Genomic DNA, 18437 nt, shown 5'->3' on the forward strand with positions numbered 1-18437 from the left:
TACCTTACAATGCACACATAAACACCATTCACACTCGTATTTCGGTGTAGGGAATGAAAGGAGAGGGAACTCTTCAGAGAGGTCTTAGCCTGGATAAAGAAAACCTCTCAACTGTCTACTTGGGGAATAATTAAAAAGTTCAGCTAATGCTCTAACGAAGTCATACTAAGCAGCTGGAAAGCTGTGTCTTCCATTCTGTAAGACATTCTTACAGACATCATAGCTTGTATACTCTCCTGGAAAACACTGAAAATGCCTTGGACATTTCATTGTAACAGTGGCTTACGTCTCTGAGGAAAGTGTTTTTGAGGTTTTGGAAAAGGAGGCATTGGGTTTGGTCGCTGTGTTAATTAACTTTCTCACTGTGATAACACATGCATAGACTGCGTTTTATTTTTTTTTAAGTTAGATAATTCTAAGCAAACATTGACTCTAAAAGAAGTGGTGGTTAATATTTAATTCAAGGCAGAACTAAATATGGAAGTATAACTGGAGTTCAAATATTCTCAGATTTCTGCTAAGAGGACACAGACAGTGTTTGTTCTCTGTAATATTAACTCACTTTACAGACCAGGCCGGCTTCGAACTCACAGAGTTCTGCCTGCTCTGCCTCCAGAATGCTATGATTAAAGGCATGTGCCACCATGGCTGACCTGCTTCCCTGGTTCTTAACCTGTTTGGTAATCATTTACTTGTTCACATTCCTTGTGTCCTTTATAACTTATGGTTATAAACATTTGTATATGGATTTATCTTTATTTAAATATAATTTCAGAATACATCAAAGCTTGCATATAAAATGTAGTTTTCCAGGCGTTTTGGTTTTTTTGTGTGTGTATTTATTTATTTTTACTCTTTTCATTGTTGGTGGGTTTTAGGTACCATGGTTGTTCTCCTATGGGCCGTGGTTTGGTCAATTACGGGCCCTGAATGTCTTCCTGGAGGAAATCTGTTTGGAATTATAATCCTCTTCTATTGCTCCATCACCGGAGGTAAACTTTTTGGACTCATTAAGTTTCCAACGTTGCCTCCTCTGCCTCCTCTTCTTGGTAAGTATTAAATGCTTCTTGATTTCCTCAGAGCTAATGAGTTTTAAAGACTAGTCTGGGAAATAAAGGAATAAAATATTTCAGTATTTGCTGTCCTGGAGATGAAGGGAAACTTTTGTTGTGTTTTGTTGATTTTTTTTTTTTTGAGACAGGATTGCTCTGTGTTGACCTGGCTGTCCTGGAACTTGCTCTGTAGACCAGGCTAGCCTCAAACTCACAGAGATCTACCTGCCTCTGCCTTCCATGTGCGGGATTAAAGGCATGAACCACTATCTCCTGGCTTGTCTCTATTTTTATACAGTATCCTAACTTTAGTAAAAGAGTTTATCAGTGTGAGGTGTGGTACTTATGGAGACGAAGTATGAAAAGGGTATCACAGAAAGCATGGAAAATAGAGGCTTCAAGTTCTCTGACAGAGGAATCTTTCCCTTCATATGTACTTGTGGCCTAAGTTTTGACCCAGGTTTAGTTACACTGAACTATCCACAGCTAGGATATGAAACTTCTCATGCCTTCTATGTAACCACTTTCTGAACCAGAAACATTACACTTGCCTAAGCCATTTACCCCCTCCCCTCCCGGATGCCTTGTACACCTGTCTTTTCTGTTTCATCAGTTGCTATTATTAGTCTTGTTCCTCTGGGGGCTGAAAGCTTGTTGCCATACTGTAGTTCCTAATATTTGTCCATTGTATAAGGAAGTCACAGTCATCTTCAACTGATTTTATGTTCCTCATCTTGTATAAAATAATGAAGGCAGTCAGTGAACTGTGAACAAAGGAAGAGGCACCCTCTGACGTGGCAGGGTACTGTCTGTTTACCATAATTATCTTCTGAACCTTTGCAAAGTGTGTTACAAGTATCTTACTAAATTGTCTTCTGTGACGGTAAATACAGAATCCATGTCAGTAGCTATTTTTTATTGATGGCTCAGGGAATCTGACATTGCAAATAACTCTAGGAGGTGTTTGTACTCAGGGACAACTGAACTGAAATTGGATTAAAGCGTTGTCTTATTGAGGATTTGATTATCATTCCCTCTAAATGCTATAACTTTGTATGTCCCCTTTATATTCAGTTATCCAGACAATATTACTATCCTAATCATTTTATGCATAAAGTATTACATTGATCCTTTTACTATATGTGCTTCTTAAATTAAGAATTTAACCTTATTTCATCCAAAGACAAAGTGAGTCCTGTCTACATTGTAGTCTCTGTCACATATAAAGTGCTTTTAAAAAAAAGTATTTCCTATTTCAAACCTTAACCATTCCTGTCTGATCCATTCAAGGCATGCTGCTAGCTGGGTTTCTCTTGAGGAACGTCCCAGTCATCAGTGATAATGTCCGCATCCAGCACAAGTGGTCGTCATCTTTGAGAAGCATAGCCCTTTCTGTCATTCTGGTTCGTGCTGGCCTCGGTCTGGATTCAAAGGTATGGAGCATGAGTTTCTAATGATCGAATACCAAACATGTTCTTCCCATATTACAAGTATTTATAATGATTAAGCTTCAGGAAATGAATGTGGAGAATGCACTCGACAGTCTCAGGAAGGGGAGGAATTATTCCAGGCAGGGCCACTGTGGGAGTCCAGATGCTCTCACCCATGTCACCGTGGAGGGGAAAACACAGATAAAATCATAATTAGAGGTGATGACTATGAGGAGACAAAGTGTGTCAAGCCCTGTACATGCATGCAGGGCTAACTATATTGACTCAAGGAACTACTTACCTTAAGGCAAACAGAATGAGTCTTAAGTGTGCTTTTGAACATGCTTTTTACCTCATGTATACCTTTGAATGCATGAATGGTTCTTTGGAGACAATTTTCATTTGGCCTCATTCGGGGCCATGCGCCACAAGTCAAATGAATGGTCAGACAGTTTGTAGGTCAGAAGCGCATACTCTGAAGTCAGCCTCGTGACTGTAAACTAGGACCCAACACTCACCAGTTTCATGAACTGAGGCCACCGACTTTATCTCGTGCCTTCTTAAATAGCAACCCCTAAAGAGAGGAGCCATAGTTCTGTACTGCGGGATACCTGGGCACACTGTCTCTCAGACACGAAGAATACAAAAAGCCTGAGTAAAGCTGAAGAACCCATGACGGCCAAGCATGGTCTGAGAAGGTGCCGGAGGTCATAGTGTCCAGTGTCATCGGGGACCATATCAGTGTGACCGCTCTTGTTTTTCAGGCCCTGAAGAAGCTGAAGGGTGTGTGTGTGCGACTGGCCATGGGTCCCTGCATCGTGGAGGCCTGTGCGTCTGCCCTTCTCTCACACTTCCTGATGGGGTTGCCATGGCAATGGGGGTTCATCCTGGGGTAATTCTTTTCTTTTCTTTTCTTTTTTTTTTTTCCAATTCTTTTCATCTGAAAATATCAAACGACATTTGGAACTTCCTGATTCCATTTAAGAGAGTGTAAAATAGCACCGTTTTAAAGCACCAGCACCATGAAATACATCATCCGCGCTTCTGCGCCATCTAAACAGTTTAGCTGTAAGAGAGAGTTTGTGTCTCTGTAGCTAATTTTTGCAGTGGTTACAGTAAACTAAACTTCCAAGGAAGCCATGGGGTTTGCTGTTGTTGTTTTGTTTTTCTCTATGCCTGATGCCTGATCCCCAGGCCTGGGCGTTAGATGGTGGATCCCACCCCAGAGCCTTCAGAAGAGCTCGAAGCTCGGTGCTCCTCAGCAGACATTGTGATTTGGTGGTTCTCCTACACATCCCTTCCAGTGTCCCGTTTTCATGTCCAGTGCGTGGGGGCTATGAGACGTGCATATGTTAAAAGTATATAACAAGAATTTACTATTTATATGTGGTGGACAGGAAGATATTCTTACCTGTCAGAAGGAGGGCTCGGGGCCACTACCTAGATTCCAGCTCCTTCCCCATGATTTCCAGTTAGCCAGTCTCTCCATGCCTCCATTTCCTTACTTGTGTCTATTTCATAGTGTCACGGTCGTAGTGAAATGAGTTCCTGTGTGTGAAGGTCTTGAAGTGGGGAGTTGAGAGCATAGTCGGTATAACAGCATAACTCTTCCCAGTGTTACCTGGTTGCTCCTACTAGCTCACTGCCCACGTCCTCAGAGCCTCCTCCTTCAGATCCGTTGTCTCATGTCACTCAGAGCCTCCTCCTTCAGATCTGTTGTCTTATGTCACATCTCAAGACCCAACTGAAGCCCTGTTGCAGTTGAGATGCTCGTGGTAATTCACATATATGAATGTGCATGTACATACATATATGTATTTATATATCTTTTTAAAGATTTATTTATTTTTTTTTATTTGTATGAGCACAGTGCAGCTATCTTCAGACCCACAGGAAGAGGGCATCGGATCCCATTACAGATGGTTGTAAGCCATCATTTAATTGCTGGGAATTGAACTCAGGACCTCTGGAAGAACAGTCAGTGCTCTTAACCGCTGAGCCATCTCTCCAGACCATATAAAGCACCTACTGGGGCCTAACTTCAGTGCTAACTCAATATTTCTCATGATTCACATATTCTACCGCAGGTCACTGCAAAACAGACCGTTTGTGGATATACTTCAAAAGGCAGCGTGCTATAGAACTTTCTGCCTGTGCGTTTCTGCTTCGGTGTTTCTGGGTTGTTTAAGAGACCGCAGTCATCCAAAGTCTAACCTAACCTGTAAAAGTATAGAAAAACGGAGCCACTGTTAGGAGTTTCGAGCTTAGCTAGGCCACAGCGTCTGACATCCGGCTGCTTAGTTTTGTCGTAGGTGCTGTGTCTCCTGCTGTTGTGGTGCCTTCAATGCTCCTTTTGCAGGAAGGAGGCTATGGTGTCGAAAAGGGAATCCCAACTTTACTCATGGCTGCTGGCAGCTTCGATGACATCCTGGCCATCACCGGCTTCAACACGTGCTTGGGTGTGGCCTTTTCCACAGGTAGTCTCAGCTGACCAGAGCAGGCTATTCTCTTACGGTGTTTAAACTGCAGAATGATTACCTAAGGCAATGCGTGGGGAGGGGGGGAATGCGTGGGAGGGAGGATACGAGCGTGGGGCGGGGGGATGCTGGATCCCTCCCCAGAGCCATTACAAAACGGAAGCTGCTTATCCCTGTCTTTGCCCTTATAGGTGAAGGACAGGACTGTAGGAGGATACAGGGCAGGGAGGGGAGTTCTTCTCGGATCGGCCTAGGGGCGTTTAAGTGTAGAAACCGCACCGCACAAAGGGTGAGGAGGTTTTGTAGTAGCACACAGGAGAGACAGCAGTCCAGGTGAGACGAAGGCTGGGTGGGATCCTAAAGTCGGAGCGTTTTCTGTTCTCCTGTCTCGAGCTTTGCTCATTCCCTTGTAAGTTAGTCTTCTGTAAGTCCTGGTTTCACAATGGCACTTTCTTGTTCTATAACTAATGAGTGTTCTGATTCCCTGTGAAGACCTAACCGGTAATCACCTTCAGTTTAACTCTACTACACGACTCTAAGCAGTTTATATTTCCACTGCTTGCCTTAGCTGTAGAGTAGCATTACCCAGGGAGCTTTATTTATTTATTTATTTTTGATGTAGCCATTACCTTAGACTAATTAAATGAGCACCCTTGGGGATGTAAACTAGTGTAGCCATGACTAAGAACCATGGCTTCAAGGCAACAGGGTTTGCCTTAGGGTCACAGAGGAGGCAAAAAAGAAAGATCAAGAGGCTGACAGGAATTCTTAGAGGAGTCCCTTTGAGCTTTCTACAGCTTGTGCATCCTCCTGGCTGACTTTGCTGTGTCACCTCTGCCTGCCCCTAAGGCCTGTTGTCAGACGTTTTGAATTTGAACCTGACTAGATTTCCTCATAGAATTTTTACGTACGAGCCCAAGAATTTTGTTTGTTTTAAACAACATTTTACCATCCAGGAAACTGAAACATATTAGTTACATTCTAAAGTACATTTTTTGGGGAGTAAGGGAGGTTGAGATAGGGTTTCTTTGTATAGCCCTTGCCGTCATGGAACTTGCCTCTGTCCACAGGGCTACCCTGGAACTCAGAGATCCACTTGCCTCTGCCTTCAAGGACTGAGGCTAAAGGTGTGTGCCACCGCTCCCGGCATGTAGCACTTTCTTTCTTGAAATAGCTTGAGCATCATGCTATTATCCCAGATGGGCTTTTGTTTTGTTTTTAGTTGATAGAGCTGAGATAGGCCTAGGACCTTGCTCCTGTGAGGCAAATGACCTGCTCCCCCAAAACCCCGCACATCCACTAGGGCGCTTTTGACATGTGCACCATTAGCCTTCCAGAAAGCTGTCTTTGCCAAGTAAAATTATGTGTCGGGATTTGGTTTTAGAGAAGTGCTCATTGCAGCAATAAGAAAGCACAGTGAGCTTTTGTCTCAAGACAGTTGAAAAAGTGGCTTTTTGAGCTGGAGAGATGGATTTGGGGTTAAGAGCACTTGCTGTTCTTGCAGAGGACCCAGTTTCTTTTTTTTATTAATTAATTAATTAATTTATTTATTATTTATGAGTACACTGTAGCTGTCTTCAGACACACCCCAGAAGAGAGCATCAGATTCCATTACAGTTGGTTGTGAGCCACCACGTAGTTGCTGAGATTTGAACTCAGGACCTTTGAAAGAGTAGTCAGTGCTCTTAACCACTGAGCCATCTCTCCAGCCCGAGGACCCAGTTTCAATTCCCAGCACTTGCTTGGTGCGCAGAACCATCTGTAACTGCAGGACACCCTCTTCTGGCAGGCACACATGTGGTATGCAGACAAAATACCCATACTTATAAAATAAACAGAAAAGAAAAATGGCTTTAGATGAAGAACAATTTTAACAATTTTCTGAAGGATGTCTTAACAAAGACTTGATTAAATTTCCTGAGCCCTGCTTGCTATGGTGGGAAACAGTTTCTATGGCCCTTTGCATTGCGATATCCCAAAGGGATTAAATCACACACAAAGCAAAATCCTTTTTAGGGAAGTTTAACAAATAATTTGTTTCAGGCTCATTGTTTTTACAATAAAGAATTGGGCAGACGGTTTATTTTCTTAGACTCTTACGTTTCTCTGAGCTGTAAATTCGGTGCTTGTAACTTGAAAACTCAACCAGTTCGGTCCCTCCTCTCCTCTGTTCAGATAACACAGAAGCCAGTTCCATCCCTCTTATCCGCTCTTCATATAGCACAGAAGAGCAGGCCTGCTGTGAGTGGTGGATTATGTCTTTCATAACTTGGCAGGCTTGAGAAAACTATTGTTAAATAAGCCTGCGGAAAGCATCAAGGTTACCTTGTGCTGGTTTTGAAAGTTTTGTCCAGCGATGTGCTTCCTCTTCTTAAGAGATGGAAGCTGTTGGTTTATTTTGTCTTTGAGACAGAGTTTTTCTCTCTGTCTACCCCTGGCTGTCCTAGAACCTCCTCATAGACCAGGCTTGGCCTGGAACTCAGAGATTCTCCTACCTCTCCGGAGCTCCTGAGTGCTGGGAATAAAGGTGTGCTCCACCGTATCTGGCTAGAAGCAGATAATAAAGTCATGTCTATATTAAAAATGTGGAGAGTACGGGGCTGGAGAAACAGCTCAACGGTTAAGAACACTGGCAGCTCTTCCAGTAGACCCTCGATTTCCCCAGCACCCACAGGACATGTCCCCACACTCCAGCACCAGGTCTGACGCCCTCTTCTGGCCTCCTTGGGTACTGCATTATGTGGTACACAGATAATACATGCAGGCGAAACACCCATACACAAAATAATTTTTAAAACCACAGGGCATAAGAAATGTCTGTAAGAATTCCCTTCCATGTGGTTATGTGATTTAGCTTGATGTTAGACTGAAGCCGGTGAATTTATGGATTTAGGGTCCCGACTGGAGTTTTTCTTCCCATGTGTTTGCAGGGTCTACAGTTTTTAACATCTTCAGAGGCATCTTGGAGGTGGTAATTGGTGTGGCGACTGGATCTCTTCTTGGGTTTTTTATCCAGTACTTTCCCAGCAGGGACCAGGTAAAAGAAGTAATATGAGAAAAATCATGTCGTTAATTGCCAATGGCAGAGCCTTCTAGAACACCTTCCTCAGAGCTGGCTCTGCAAGACATACTTAGAAAACGGTCCCCAGGTTTACAGCATTGAGTACTTTATTGGTGCTGTGCACGAGCTCCTAACGCTAATCTGATAAGATCTCTACATTTCAAGTTCCAATGCAGAACAATATCAGATACAAAATAATAGGATATGCAAGTTTGGGGGGGAGGGTTGTGTCGTTTTCAGCTAAATCAACATTTATTATGGCTTTCTGAGTCCAGCTCAGTGTCAAATACTTTAAATTCTAATGTCAAACAGATAAGGCTTCCAGCATCTTATTTTAACATGGTAAAACATATCAAAGTTCCTCGTAATGGGAAGCAAAAGCTTACTTCCCTCCTCTCTCTTAATTTTTCTAAGATCGAAAATGTGGATATGAAAATGTTTCTATATATGCATATTTATGAATATATATTTTGAAATTTCGGAAGATTGATAATGGCACTGGAAACCCAAATAAAGGAAGTATTGTGTGTACAACATTCATTTTCATCCTAGATATAGAATAATCAATTGTTAGAAATCGGCTATTTGAAATAATTGAGCTAAGCACCTTGTATTGTTTCTTTCTTCCAGGACAACCTCGTGTGGAAGCGAGCCTTCCTGGTTCTGGGCTTTGCTGTGCTAGCTGTGTTCAGCAGTGTAATTTTTAGCTTCCCGGGGTCAGGAGGACTGTGCACGTTGGTCATGGCTTTCCTAGCAGGCATGAGGTGGACTGACAAGAAGGTGAACTTCACTGTAACGTCATCTGCGCGCGACGATTTTTTTTTTGATAAAATTCTTTCCTTTCGGCTTTTTTGCTTTTGGTCTTTTCGAAACAGGTTTTCTCTGTATAGCCCTGGCTGAAGTTGCTTTGTAGACCAGGCTGGCCTCAAACTCACGGAATCCCCCCCCCGCCCCGCCCCCATGCCTCGGAGTACTGGGATTAACGGCCTGTGCTACCACGCCTGGCTGTTTCGGAGGGTTGCTCGTTTGAATTATATTGTGCACGTTTTTCTCAACTGTGCGGTCAGAGTAACAAAGCTTTAAGCAACCTAAGCTTATTAGCCTTGATTTTTTCGTTTTGTTTTAGTTTTTTTTTAAATGACTTATTTATTCACGCGGTTTAGGTGTATGAGTGCCATGGCTTCAGGTCCACCAGAAGAGGGCATCAGATCATAGAGATCTGATTGTGGTTGTGAGCCACCACGTGGTTGCTGGGACTTGAACTCAGGACCTCTGGAAGAGCAGCCAAGTGCTCTCAACCACTGCAACATCTCTCCAGCCCCCTCCTTTTTTCTTTTGTGGACGTGGGGTATCATATCCCATTATGGCTTCGAGTCTCCTGTGTAGTTCAGGCCGCTCTTGAGCTCCCAACCTTCCCACCTCAGAGCGTGGAGCTCGCCCGTTAGGCTAGGTTCGCTGGCTGACCACTGAACTCTGGGGATCCAGCTGCCTCTGCTTTCTCATTTACAGATCTCAAATCCCTGTCCCAAATCAATCATAGCTTAGTGATGAAGTTTGCTTTGCTTCTCTTTCAGTCAGAGGTGGAAAAGATCATTGCACTTACCTGGGACGTTTTCCAACCTCTTCTTTTCGGCCTGATTGGAGCAGAGGTATCCATTGCGTCTCTCAGAGCAGAAACGGTTGGTAAGAATTTCTCAGGGGTTCTGGTGCTAAGATTCTGCCTTCAAATCCTGTTCCGGAATTCTCTTCAGGAGGCATTTGTTTACCCCACCGCAACAATTATGTAAAGATTAACCTACGTCTCCGCCTAAAGAATGATGCTTACTAATCTAAGTGATAAATCACCCCACACACACACACCACGCTCATGCACACACACACACACACACACACACGCTCATGCACACACAACGTGAAGATGTTCATCCAGCCTGTTCTGATGAAGAACTAGAATTTTAAAGGTAGCAGTTGTTAATGTGTTCTCATGGGATGGAAATGTTTGCTGTTCGTTCTTTATCCTGCATTCAGGCTGCACCGCGTTGAGATTGTCTTGACTGACAGCACTGCACTTGTAATTATTCACTTTGCAAGCATCAGTCCTCTCCTCACAGCTCAGTAGCCTTCCACTCATACCCGGAATCTGTTCCTTGCCACCTCTCCCTGCCCCCTCCGAATTGTGAAGACTTCCCCCTTTTTCTTATTTATCCCAAAGAAATGTAGATAGATGTGGTATTTGGTGTGTCTGCATGCGAACATGGATGAACCCGTACACCGCATGCCTGTGTGTCAGCATGTTGCATGTGAACACGGTGTACCCATGTATCAAGGAGATGTGGAGGCTCTGGGCTCAATTCTCACTTTCGGCCTTTGTTGAAGCAGAGTCTTCCATAGCTGCCGCTGTGCTGCGTGTCTCAGGCAAGCTGGCCGGAAGCTTCTGGGCCAGAAGTGTCTCTGCCTCCCATCTGAGGAGTGCTGGAGTAACAGATGCAGGCCAATGTATCCAGCTTTTTAAGTGTGTTCCAAGGATTGAATTTGGAACATCAGCCTTTAGGGACTAGCTCTTTAACCCCATCTACCTGACCCTCTGGTCTATTTTTTAATATGCTATCTACAATTTTGTTTTCTTTAGAATCTAAAACCTTTCTGTCACATTTCTTTTATTTTTTTAAGATTCATTTATTGTATGTATATGAGTACACTGTCTCTGTCTTCAGACACACCAGAAGAGGGCATTGGATCCCATTACAGAGGGTTATTAGACACCATGTGGTTGTTGGGACTTGAACTCGGTACCTCTGGAAAGCAGTTAGTGCTCTTAACCACGGAGCTATCTCTCCAGACCCTAATGTGACATTTCTTAAAAAGCCATCTCTCTTGTCTCCCTGTCTATCATTTAATACAGCCATGCTAAATCAGTGGTTGTCAACCTTTCTAACGCTTCAACTTCTCATGTGGTAGTGATCCCAACCATAAAATTATTTCCGTTGCTTTTTTATAAGTAATTTTGCTACTGTTATTAACCATAATATAAATATCCAGTGTGCAGGATATCTGATATGCAGCCCCTGTGAAAGGGTCATTCAACCCGGAAGGGTTTCTGACCCACAGGTGGAGAGAAACTGCTGTGTTAAATAAACGCAGAGGAAAATGTGGGTCTTGCTACAAAGTGTGAAGTGTTCTTGCTACAAAGTGTGAAATGTCGTGGCCACCCAGTGTGTGATGTACTGACATTGGCCTGATGGCTCTCAAAATAGGAGGAAGGCAGAAGCATCAGCATCTAATTTAGATTTCCATTTAAGAATTCAAATATGGGGCTGGAGAGATGGCTCAATGGTTAAGAGCACTGACTGCTCTTACAGAGGTTCTGAGTTCAAATCCCAGCAACCACATGGTGGCTCACAAGCATCTGTAATGAGATCTGATGCCCTCTTCTGGTGTGTCTGAAGACAGCTACAATGTACTCATAATAAATAAATAAATAAGTAAGTAAGTAAATAAATAAATAAATCTTTTTAAAAAATTCAAATATGTTTGATTAAATTCTGGCTTTATAAAGCAAAAGATTTGAAGCAATGGTATGACTGAACTTACTCATTTCTTCATCAGTTATATGCCACTGATTCGTATTTGATGTTTTACAATTATTTCTATTGAATGTTTTACCGTCGTTCCACTGAAAATATTCTGAAGTGTAATTTCTCCTAGCATCCCATTATTTCTAAAACCCGACCATTTCTTTCAGGCCTTTGTGTTGCAACCCTTGGCATTGCAGTGTTGATACGGATTCTGACTACATTCCTGATGGTGTGTTTTGCTGGTTTTAACATAAAGGAAAAGATATTTATTTCTTTTGCCTGGCTTCCAAAGGCCACGGTCCAGGTAAGTGATGTTAGCTGTGACCTCTATATGACCCCTTCAAACACGGAGTGAGAAGACTTTCCTGTGTTTGGAGAAAGTAAACAGTTGGTAAATGACAGACATAAGTGACTGAATGTGTGGTTGGGTAGTCGGTTATGAAGATTTTACACTAATCTACTCTCAAGTCTTCTTTATGATGGCTCATTCACCAGAGTGAAAGTAAAAAAAAAACTAAAAACTTGCTATAAGACGAGAAAGCAGTAGTGACCAGGCAGAGCTGAGCTTTTAGCATTCAAAACACTAAGTATCCTGAGAAGAGCCTTCATCTCCCATCTCCTAAGAAGAGAGACCGGAGGGGGGAGAGAGGGTGGGAGGAAGACAGGCAGTCAGTAGAATGAGCATGGCCCATCTTAATGTTTGGAAATCCATCAACAGCCATGTGTTTGATGATTTGTCCAGATCTTTATACATAAGGAAAGAAAGAGTGATTGAAAGGGAATTTAGATTGTTTTGTTTTGTTTCGAGACAGAGTTTCTCTTTGTAGCCCTGGTTGTCCTGGACCAGGCTGGCCTTGAACTCAGAAGCCCGGCCTGCAAAAGAATTTAGAAATGCTTTCTCCTGCGTTTCCCGCTTCCTCCATGGTTTCACTGTTTGTGGATCTGCTACCCATGGCAGCGTGGTCTAAAACTATCAAACGGAATCATAGAAAGAAACATTTAGGTTTTAAAGTGCATGCGTTTCCAGCGCCACAGTGCAGTGTTGCACTGGCTTACTCCATTTTGCTTTGACTGCCGTGGGCTGTGCATGAATCTCCGCCCAGCATGTCTGCCTGGTAGACACTGTTCACCGTGTTGTAAATGTCTTAACTCTCCCATTGACTGCTGTGTTCAAGGATCGTTCTTTTACTTAAAAATAGTGCCAAGGGGCAAGAACTTTGATTAGAGCAAGTTGTATGTGACAAATTGAAGCCACGATGAGGCTTTTCTTTAAAGTTAAAGGGTAAAAGTTCTTGATTTGATGAGGTAAAAAAAAAAAAAACATGTCTATGGATAATTTGGTGCTATCCATGTTGTCGTTGATCTACTGGGTATTGTGTTTTATAAATCGGCAGAGGGGAGTGCCTCAGGGCCCTGCCAAAAGGGTCCCTCTGACCAATCAAGCCATGTGATGGGCCTACTATAAAATGAAGTTTATTTGAGATCTGGAGGAGGGGTAGCAGCAGAAGAGGGAGGAAGACAGAGAAGAACAGAGAGGGAGAGAGAGGGAGAGAGGGAAAGAAGAAGAAGAAGAAGAAGAAGAAGAAGAAGAAGAAGAAGAAGAAGAAGAAGAAGAAGAAGAAAGAGAGAGGGGGTGAAGAGACTGGTTACAGACATGTGGGAAGAGAGAGAGGCAGAAAGAAAAAGGAAAAATGGAGAGGGAGAGGGAGAGGGAGAGGGAGAGGGAGGAGAGGGAGAGGGAGAGGGAGAGGGAGAGGGAGAGGGAGAGGGAGAGGGAGAGGGAGAGGGAGAGGGAGAGGGAGAGGGAGAGGGAGAGGGAGAGGGAGAGGGAGAGGGAGAGGGAGAGGGAGAGGGAGAGGGAGAGAGAACCACATAGTCCTTACAGGTAAGCCAGGCTCCTTCCAACTGTTGAGTGGAGCCTAGAGGAGCCTGTTTAGTGTCCCCTAACACTGGGGACCTTGTAGCTAACAGTCATGACTGGGGGCAGACTCTTATGTTGATTTCCTAAATAAGTAGTGGATAGTAACTAACTCACAGCTAACTAAACATTATGACAGTACCTCAGTTAGTTAACCCGAAATTTGTACACAAATACACAAATAGATAACTTTGACATTGTTGAACATGCATTTATCAGGATATCTGGAAATGCTAATTAAATTAGAATTGTATAGGTTATCATTTCTTACCAATATTGTAGATCTATGACTGTGTCCTCTATTTTCAAGTTAATTACATGAAATAAGTCAAGCATCCAATAGCCTATCTTGCAGTTTGGAGTATGCAGACTTTTCAAATCATACAATGAAAGTCAGATATACAGTTAATTTAGGGGGATTGGGAGGATTCATCTATGCTGTGATTATATTCTAGACTGTGGACTATGGATCTATTCAGTCCAGAGACATTTCCAATCTCATTTTTCATGAGACTTTCCCAGGTATCTTTAAGGCATAAATGTGAAGAAGATAGTGTAGTTGTACAATAAATTTGAATAATTTGTCTGCCTGGTAATGCAGCTTCCAAGCTTCTATTATCTATCATTCTATTAGCATTAGTTGGTAAATACCAAAGTGACTGACTTTACTTCTGTTTTTTGGTTTGTTTTTTCTTTTTTTTTTTTTTTCTTTTTTTTTTTTTTTCGGAGTTGAGGACCGAACCCAGGGCCTTGTGCTTGCTAGGCAAGCGCTCTACCACTGAGCTAAATCCCCAACCCCTGTTTTTTGGTTTGTTAAGTCGAAGACTGATACTCTTGTACCATGAAAGCAATTTTTAAAACAAGGAGAAATTATATATGTATATGTATATATATGTATATACATATGTATATATGATATATGATGTGTTGGGAACTGTATGTCTTGTGGAATCAAACACAGTCTCTCCTATTAATCTCATGGAATGAATTCATGAGATACACTCATGGGTATCAAATATTCAGACACTCTAGATGCTATATGAAAGGCTTATTGATTTCTTATAACTTAAGCATTTCTCCTATATTTTTTAATCATCTCTTAATTACCTGTCATAGCTAATATGATGTAAAGAGTTCTTGTACTAGTTAGGGAGCAGTGATGAGGAAAATGTCTGCACATATTCACACAGATGCAGATTTCTGCAAATCCTGAGCTGAATTTAGCAATAAAGAACAGCTATAGAAGGGCTTTATTATCGTATATAGAATTTTAGTTTTTCTTCTGTTGTCACTATATAAAAACAAGGAGGCTTATATGTGCATGCATGTATACAAATATATATACATACATGTGTGTGTCCTTCTTAATACTTTGGTCTATAATCTGTCATAATAAATATATGCATATATTAAACATATTTTAAATCACAGTTTGACATGCATGTACATCCTAAAACGTACATGCACATATATATGACACAAGGGTACAGAAGAGAAATAAACAGTGCAGTGCAACACAAGATGATCTCGCCAAGAATTCATAAGATGATCAGCTACTTATTGCCAGAGAACCCATAATAACAAAGAACCCAACAAATAACAGAGGGACAGAATGAGTTAAACTCGCTTTTCTTTCTGTCCAGTAGTGTGGCATGGACATTGCAGAACTGACAGGTGGCTGTCAATTTCAACATGGGCCTCTCACCCGTAGTTTCACTGTGTGCTACCGTTTTCTTCCAGTTGGGAGGTCGAGGGGTGCATGTGTCCATTCTATTTGGGGTAAGAGTCCATGTCAGTGCCTCATCCCTGCTGGTCACTCAGCAGCCACAACATGGACACGGTTAAACTAGTTGGAAAGAGACTGGAAACACAAGATGTCTATTTTATCAGCAGTCACCAGCTGAAATCCCGAGTTCTGGTACAGAAGAAGAAGGGCATTTGGATGTCTGTGGGTATCAGAATCTGTCACTGTGTGACTGATGTGTACTTTCTCTCTTATTTTATTATCTCTGAAGCAAACATTGTTCTTCTATTTGGAATAAGGAGTTAACCAGATGGATTAATGTACCTTTCCCTGTGTAAACTAATAATATTACATTTTGCCTTTAAAAGAAAATAAGAATTTTCGTAATGTATTCCAATAGACACAAATTAAATACAGTACTTCACCAACTTCTGGGGCAAAAAATGTACCAAATCACTAGTACATTTAACATCATTTTGAAGGGTTACCACTATTGTGTTTCAGACTGTTTGAGAATTAGCATATACTCCAGAGAAAATATACCGATTTAAAATTTGTCTAATAAATATAACAATCCCTTTAAGCTTTTTATTTATTAAAATGATAAGAACAGTATTAAGTTGGGCCAAAAGACTGAGACAGGATAAATACTTTCTTTACTAGTACAAATTCTTAAAGTTAAAATATAAAACAAACAGTAACTCTCAATCTTTTGCAAGAGAAAATTATCGTGTACAATAATATTTGATTGATATTGTGAGTCGTTTTTTCCTAGAATTTTGAAATGTACAGACCTCGTAGTACATGACCAGTGTGTACAAATTGCATAAGGAAGTGTTGCTCTCCATGTACGGAGGGAGACTTTGCAGATAACCAGACCCACCGCAGGACACTTTGCGAGAAGACTAATTTGAGTTAGTTGAGCAAAAGGAAAAGCAACTTGTTTTCTCAGATGGTAAAATATTTCACTTTAAAACATGCTTGTCTTACGTTTCCAACCAACCTTGTGCTAAAACTTCCGTAGGCTGCCATTGGCTCTGTGGCTCTGGACACAGCGAGATCCCATGGAGAGAAGCAGCTAGAAGACTATGGGATGGATGTGCTGACGGTAGCATTTTTGGCCATCCTCATTACAGCACCAATTGGAAGCCTACTGATTGGTTTGCTGGGTCCCAGGGTACTTCAGAAATCTGAACATCGAAACGAAGAAGAGGTTCAAGGAGAGACTTCTGCACACGTTCAGAGGTAAGAAAAGAAATGCTGACCATAATGGCCAGAAAACTGTTTCTGAAGTTAATGGTACCAGGATGAAAATTGAAATAGATAACGTTGAGGTTCAAAATGTATTAGAACCAAACACAATGCACAGGCCAGACACAAAGGAAAGACCAAGGTCCGTAGCCTCATCTGCTCCCCGGAGATTGCTTTTGGCTGCTGTTAAGTGGAAAGCGTCACTCTCTGAGACAAGCTCTCAGTGTAAGCTGACCTGGAATTTGTGATCCTCCTGACTCAGGCTCTGGAGCACTGCGATTATAGGTGTGCACCACTGCATGAAGACAAAATCAGTTTGTTTTTGGAGAATTGTGTATGGAAATTGAGCATATCTTTCCTCTTACTTGTATTGATGACTTTATCAACTATAAGGAGATGGGAAAGAGTCTCGAACTCACCTGTTAGTAAGTCTACAGGGAATAAAAGACTCGGAGGTCAGAGATGCCATGACATTGAGTGTTCCTGCCATTAACGTCATGTCTTACTAGGCATGGTGACTTATTTCTGTAATCCCAGCTCTTAAGAGACGGTGGCAGGAGCTTGCCCAGAATTTCAAGGCCAGCCTGTGCTACAGAGTAACGTAAATTCTAGGCCTGGTTATACACATTGATACGACATCTGAAAAAAGCTTATAGGGACTAGGAAGATGGTCCAGTCACTAAAGAGCTTGCTCTGCAAACATGGGGGCTTCAACAGCAGTGTAAAAAAGTGGGTGTGACAGTGTAGTCCTTTAACTCCAGTGCTGGTTGGAGGCAGGTGTTGGAGCTTGGGGAGTGGTAAGTGAATCCCAAGGGCTGGATGGACAGCCAGTCTAGCCAATCAGTGAGCACCACATTTAATAAGAGCTTCTAGCTTTAAAAACTCAGTTGGGATTAATAGAACAAAACACTCATCGTTGAACTCTGATCTCTATACAGCCATGCAGAGCACACACACAAATAAGGGTACATATACACACAGATACACACACAGTTACACAGAGAGACTCAGACACAGATGCATATACACACATAAACACAGACATATACACAGACATATGCACATACAGACACACACGTAGACACACAACGAAGCGAACCATATTAATGACGACAAACTCCTCAGTCTGTTCACAGACCTCTGAAAATGATACCTTCTTTCTCAAGAAGTTGTGGCAGGCCAGGAGAGAATGAATGAAAGGAAGGTTCCACCTGCACAGGTCACAGTTGGTCCCACATGGCAACAGACCGTCTTGACCTTTGTGCATCACTCACGGCTCCCCTTCACCCCAGGTCACCCATGACCTAGTTAGGAACCGTGTTCACGGGCAGTCTTCACGCTCATGTTGCTGTACACACCTCAGGTTTTTCCCTTCACATTTCAAATCCAAGAGAACCTTTTCCTCCTAGGACTCGAGGTGCGTTTTAATCTTGCAGTACTCGACACAGGTGGGGACTGTGAGGTCAGTGAATTGTGACTGTTCTGATCCCACCTAGTAAACTGCAAAATGCCTGTCCGTCCTTCTCTTATGGACTACTGTCATAACCTGTTCTAATGTGACATTAGATTCAAAATTATCTTAATCGTCTCAGGTTCTAACCAGTTCATTTAGACGTCAAGAAAAAAAAAAAAAACACCCTCATTCTGTGGCATAGTTTTTATACTTCCTGGATGCTTATCCTCAGTGTAGACTGGATTCCTTTATACCAGAGGTTGCTTGTGTGGTAAGGGTTGAAGCAAGTATCATTAGTTAGGTGCATCTGTTTCTCTACTTTTTCAGACTCTGAAACTGTATCCGGTCAACAGTTATTTCTGGTTGTCATAGGAGATTAGTTTCAGAACCCCCTCAGATCCTAACTAAGATCAGAAGATGCTGAAGTCCTTTGTACAAAATACTGTGTTTATATATAACACGTACACGTCCTCCTG

General features: G+C 42.2%; 1 protein-coding gene across 2 annotated transcripts in view; it reads left to right on the forward strand.

The window, feature by feature from the left end:
- Window positions 1-18437, forward strand: part of Slc9b2 (solute carrier family 9 member B2) — a 34682-nt gene that overhangs the window by 13801 nt on the left and 2444 nt on the right. For both annotated transcript variants that reach the window (XM_063282522.1, NM_001109385.2), the window contains exons 4-12: window positions 879-1049; window positions 2343-2485; window positions 3247-3374; window positions 4784-4959; window positions 7890-7996; window positions 8651-8800; window positions 9595-9703; window positions 11763-11899; window positions 16282-16502. In XM_063282522.1, the coding sequence (XP_063138592.1) occupies window positions 879-1049; window positions 2343-2485; window positions 3247-3374; window positions 4784-4959; window positions 7890-7996; window positions 8651-8800; window positions 9595-9703; window positions 11763-11899; window positions 16282-16502 (1342 nt within the window). The remainder of the gene's footprint in view (window positions 1-878; window positions 1050-2342; window positions 2486-3246; window positions 3375-4783; window positions 4960-7889; window positions 7997-8650; window positions 8801-9594; window positions 9704-11762; window positions 11900-16281; window positions 16503-18437) is intronic.

This window comes from Rattus norvegicus, chromosome 2 (assembly GCF_036323735.1).
Source record: "Rattus norvegicus strain BN/NHsdMcwi chromosome 2, GRCr8, whole genome shotgun sequence".
NCBI classification, from domain to species: Eukaryota; Metazoa; Chordata; class Mammalia; order Rodentia; family Muridae; genus Rattus; species Rattus norvegicus.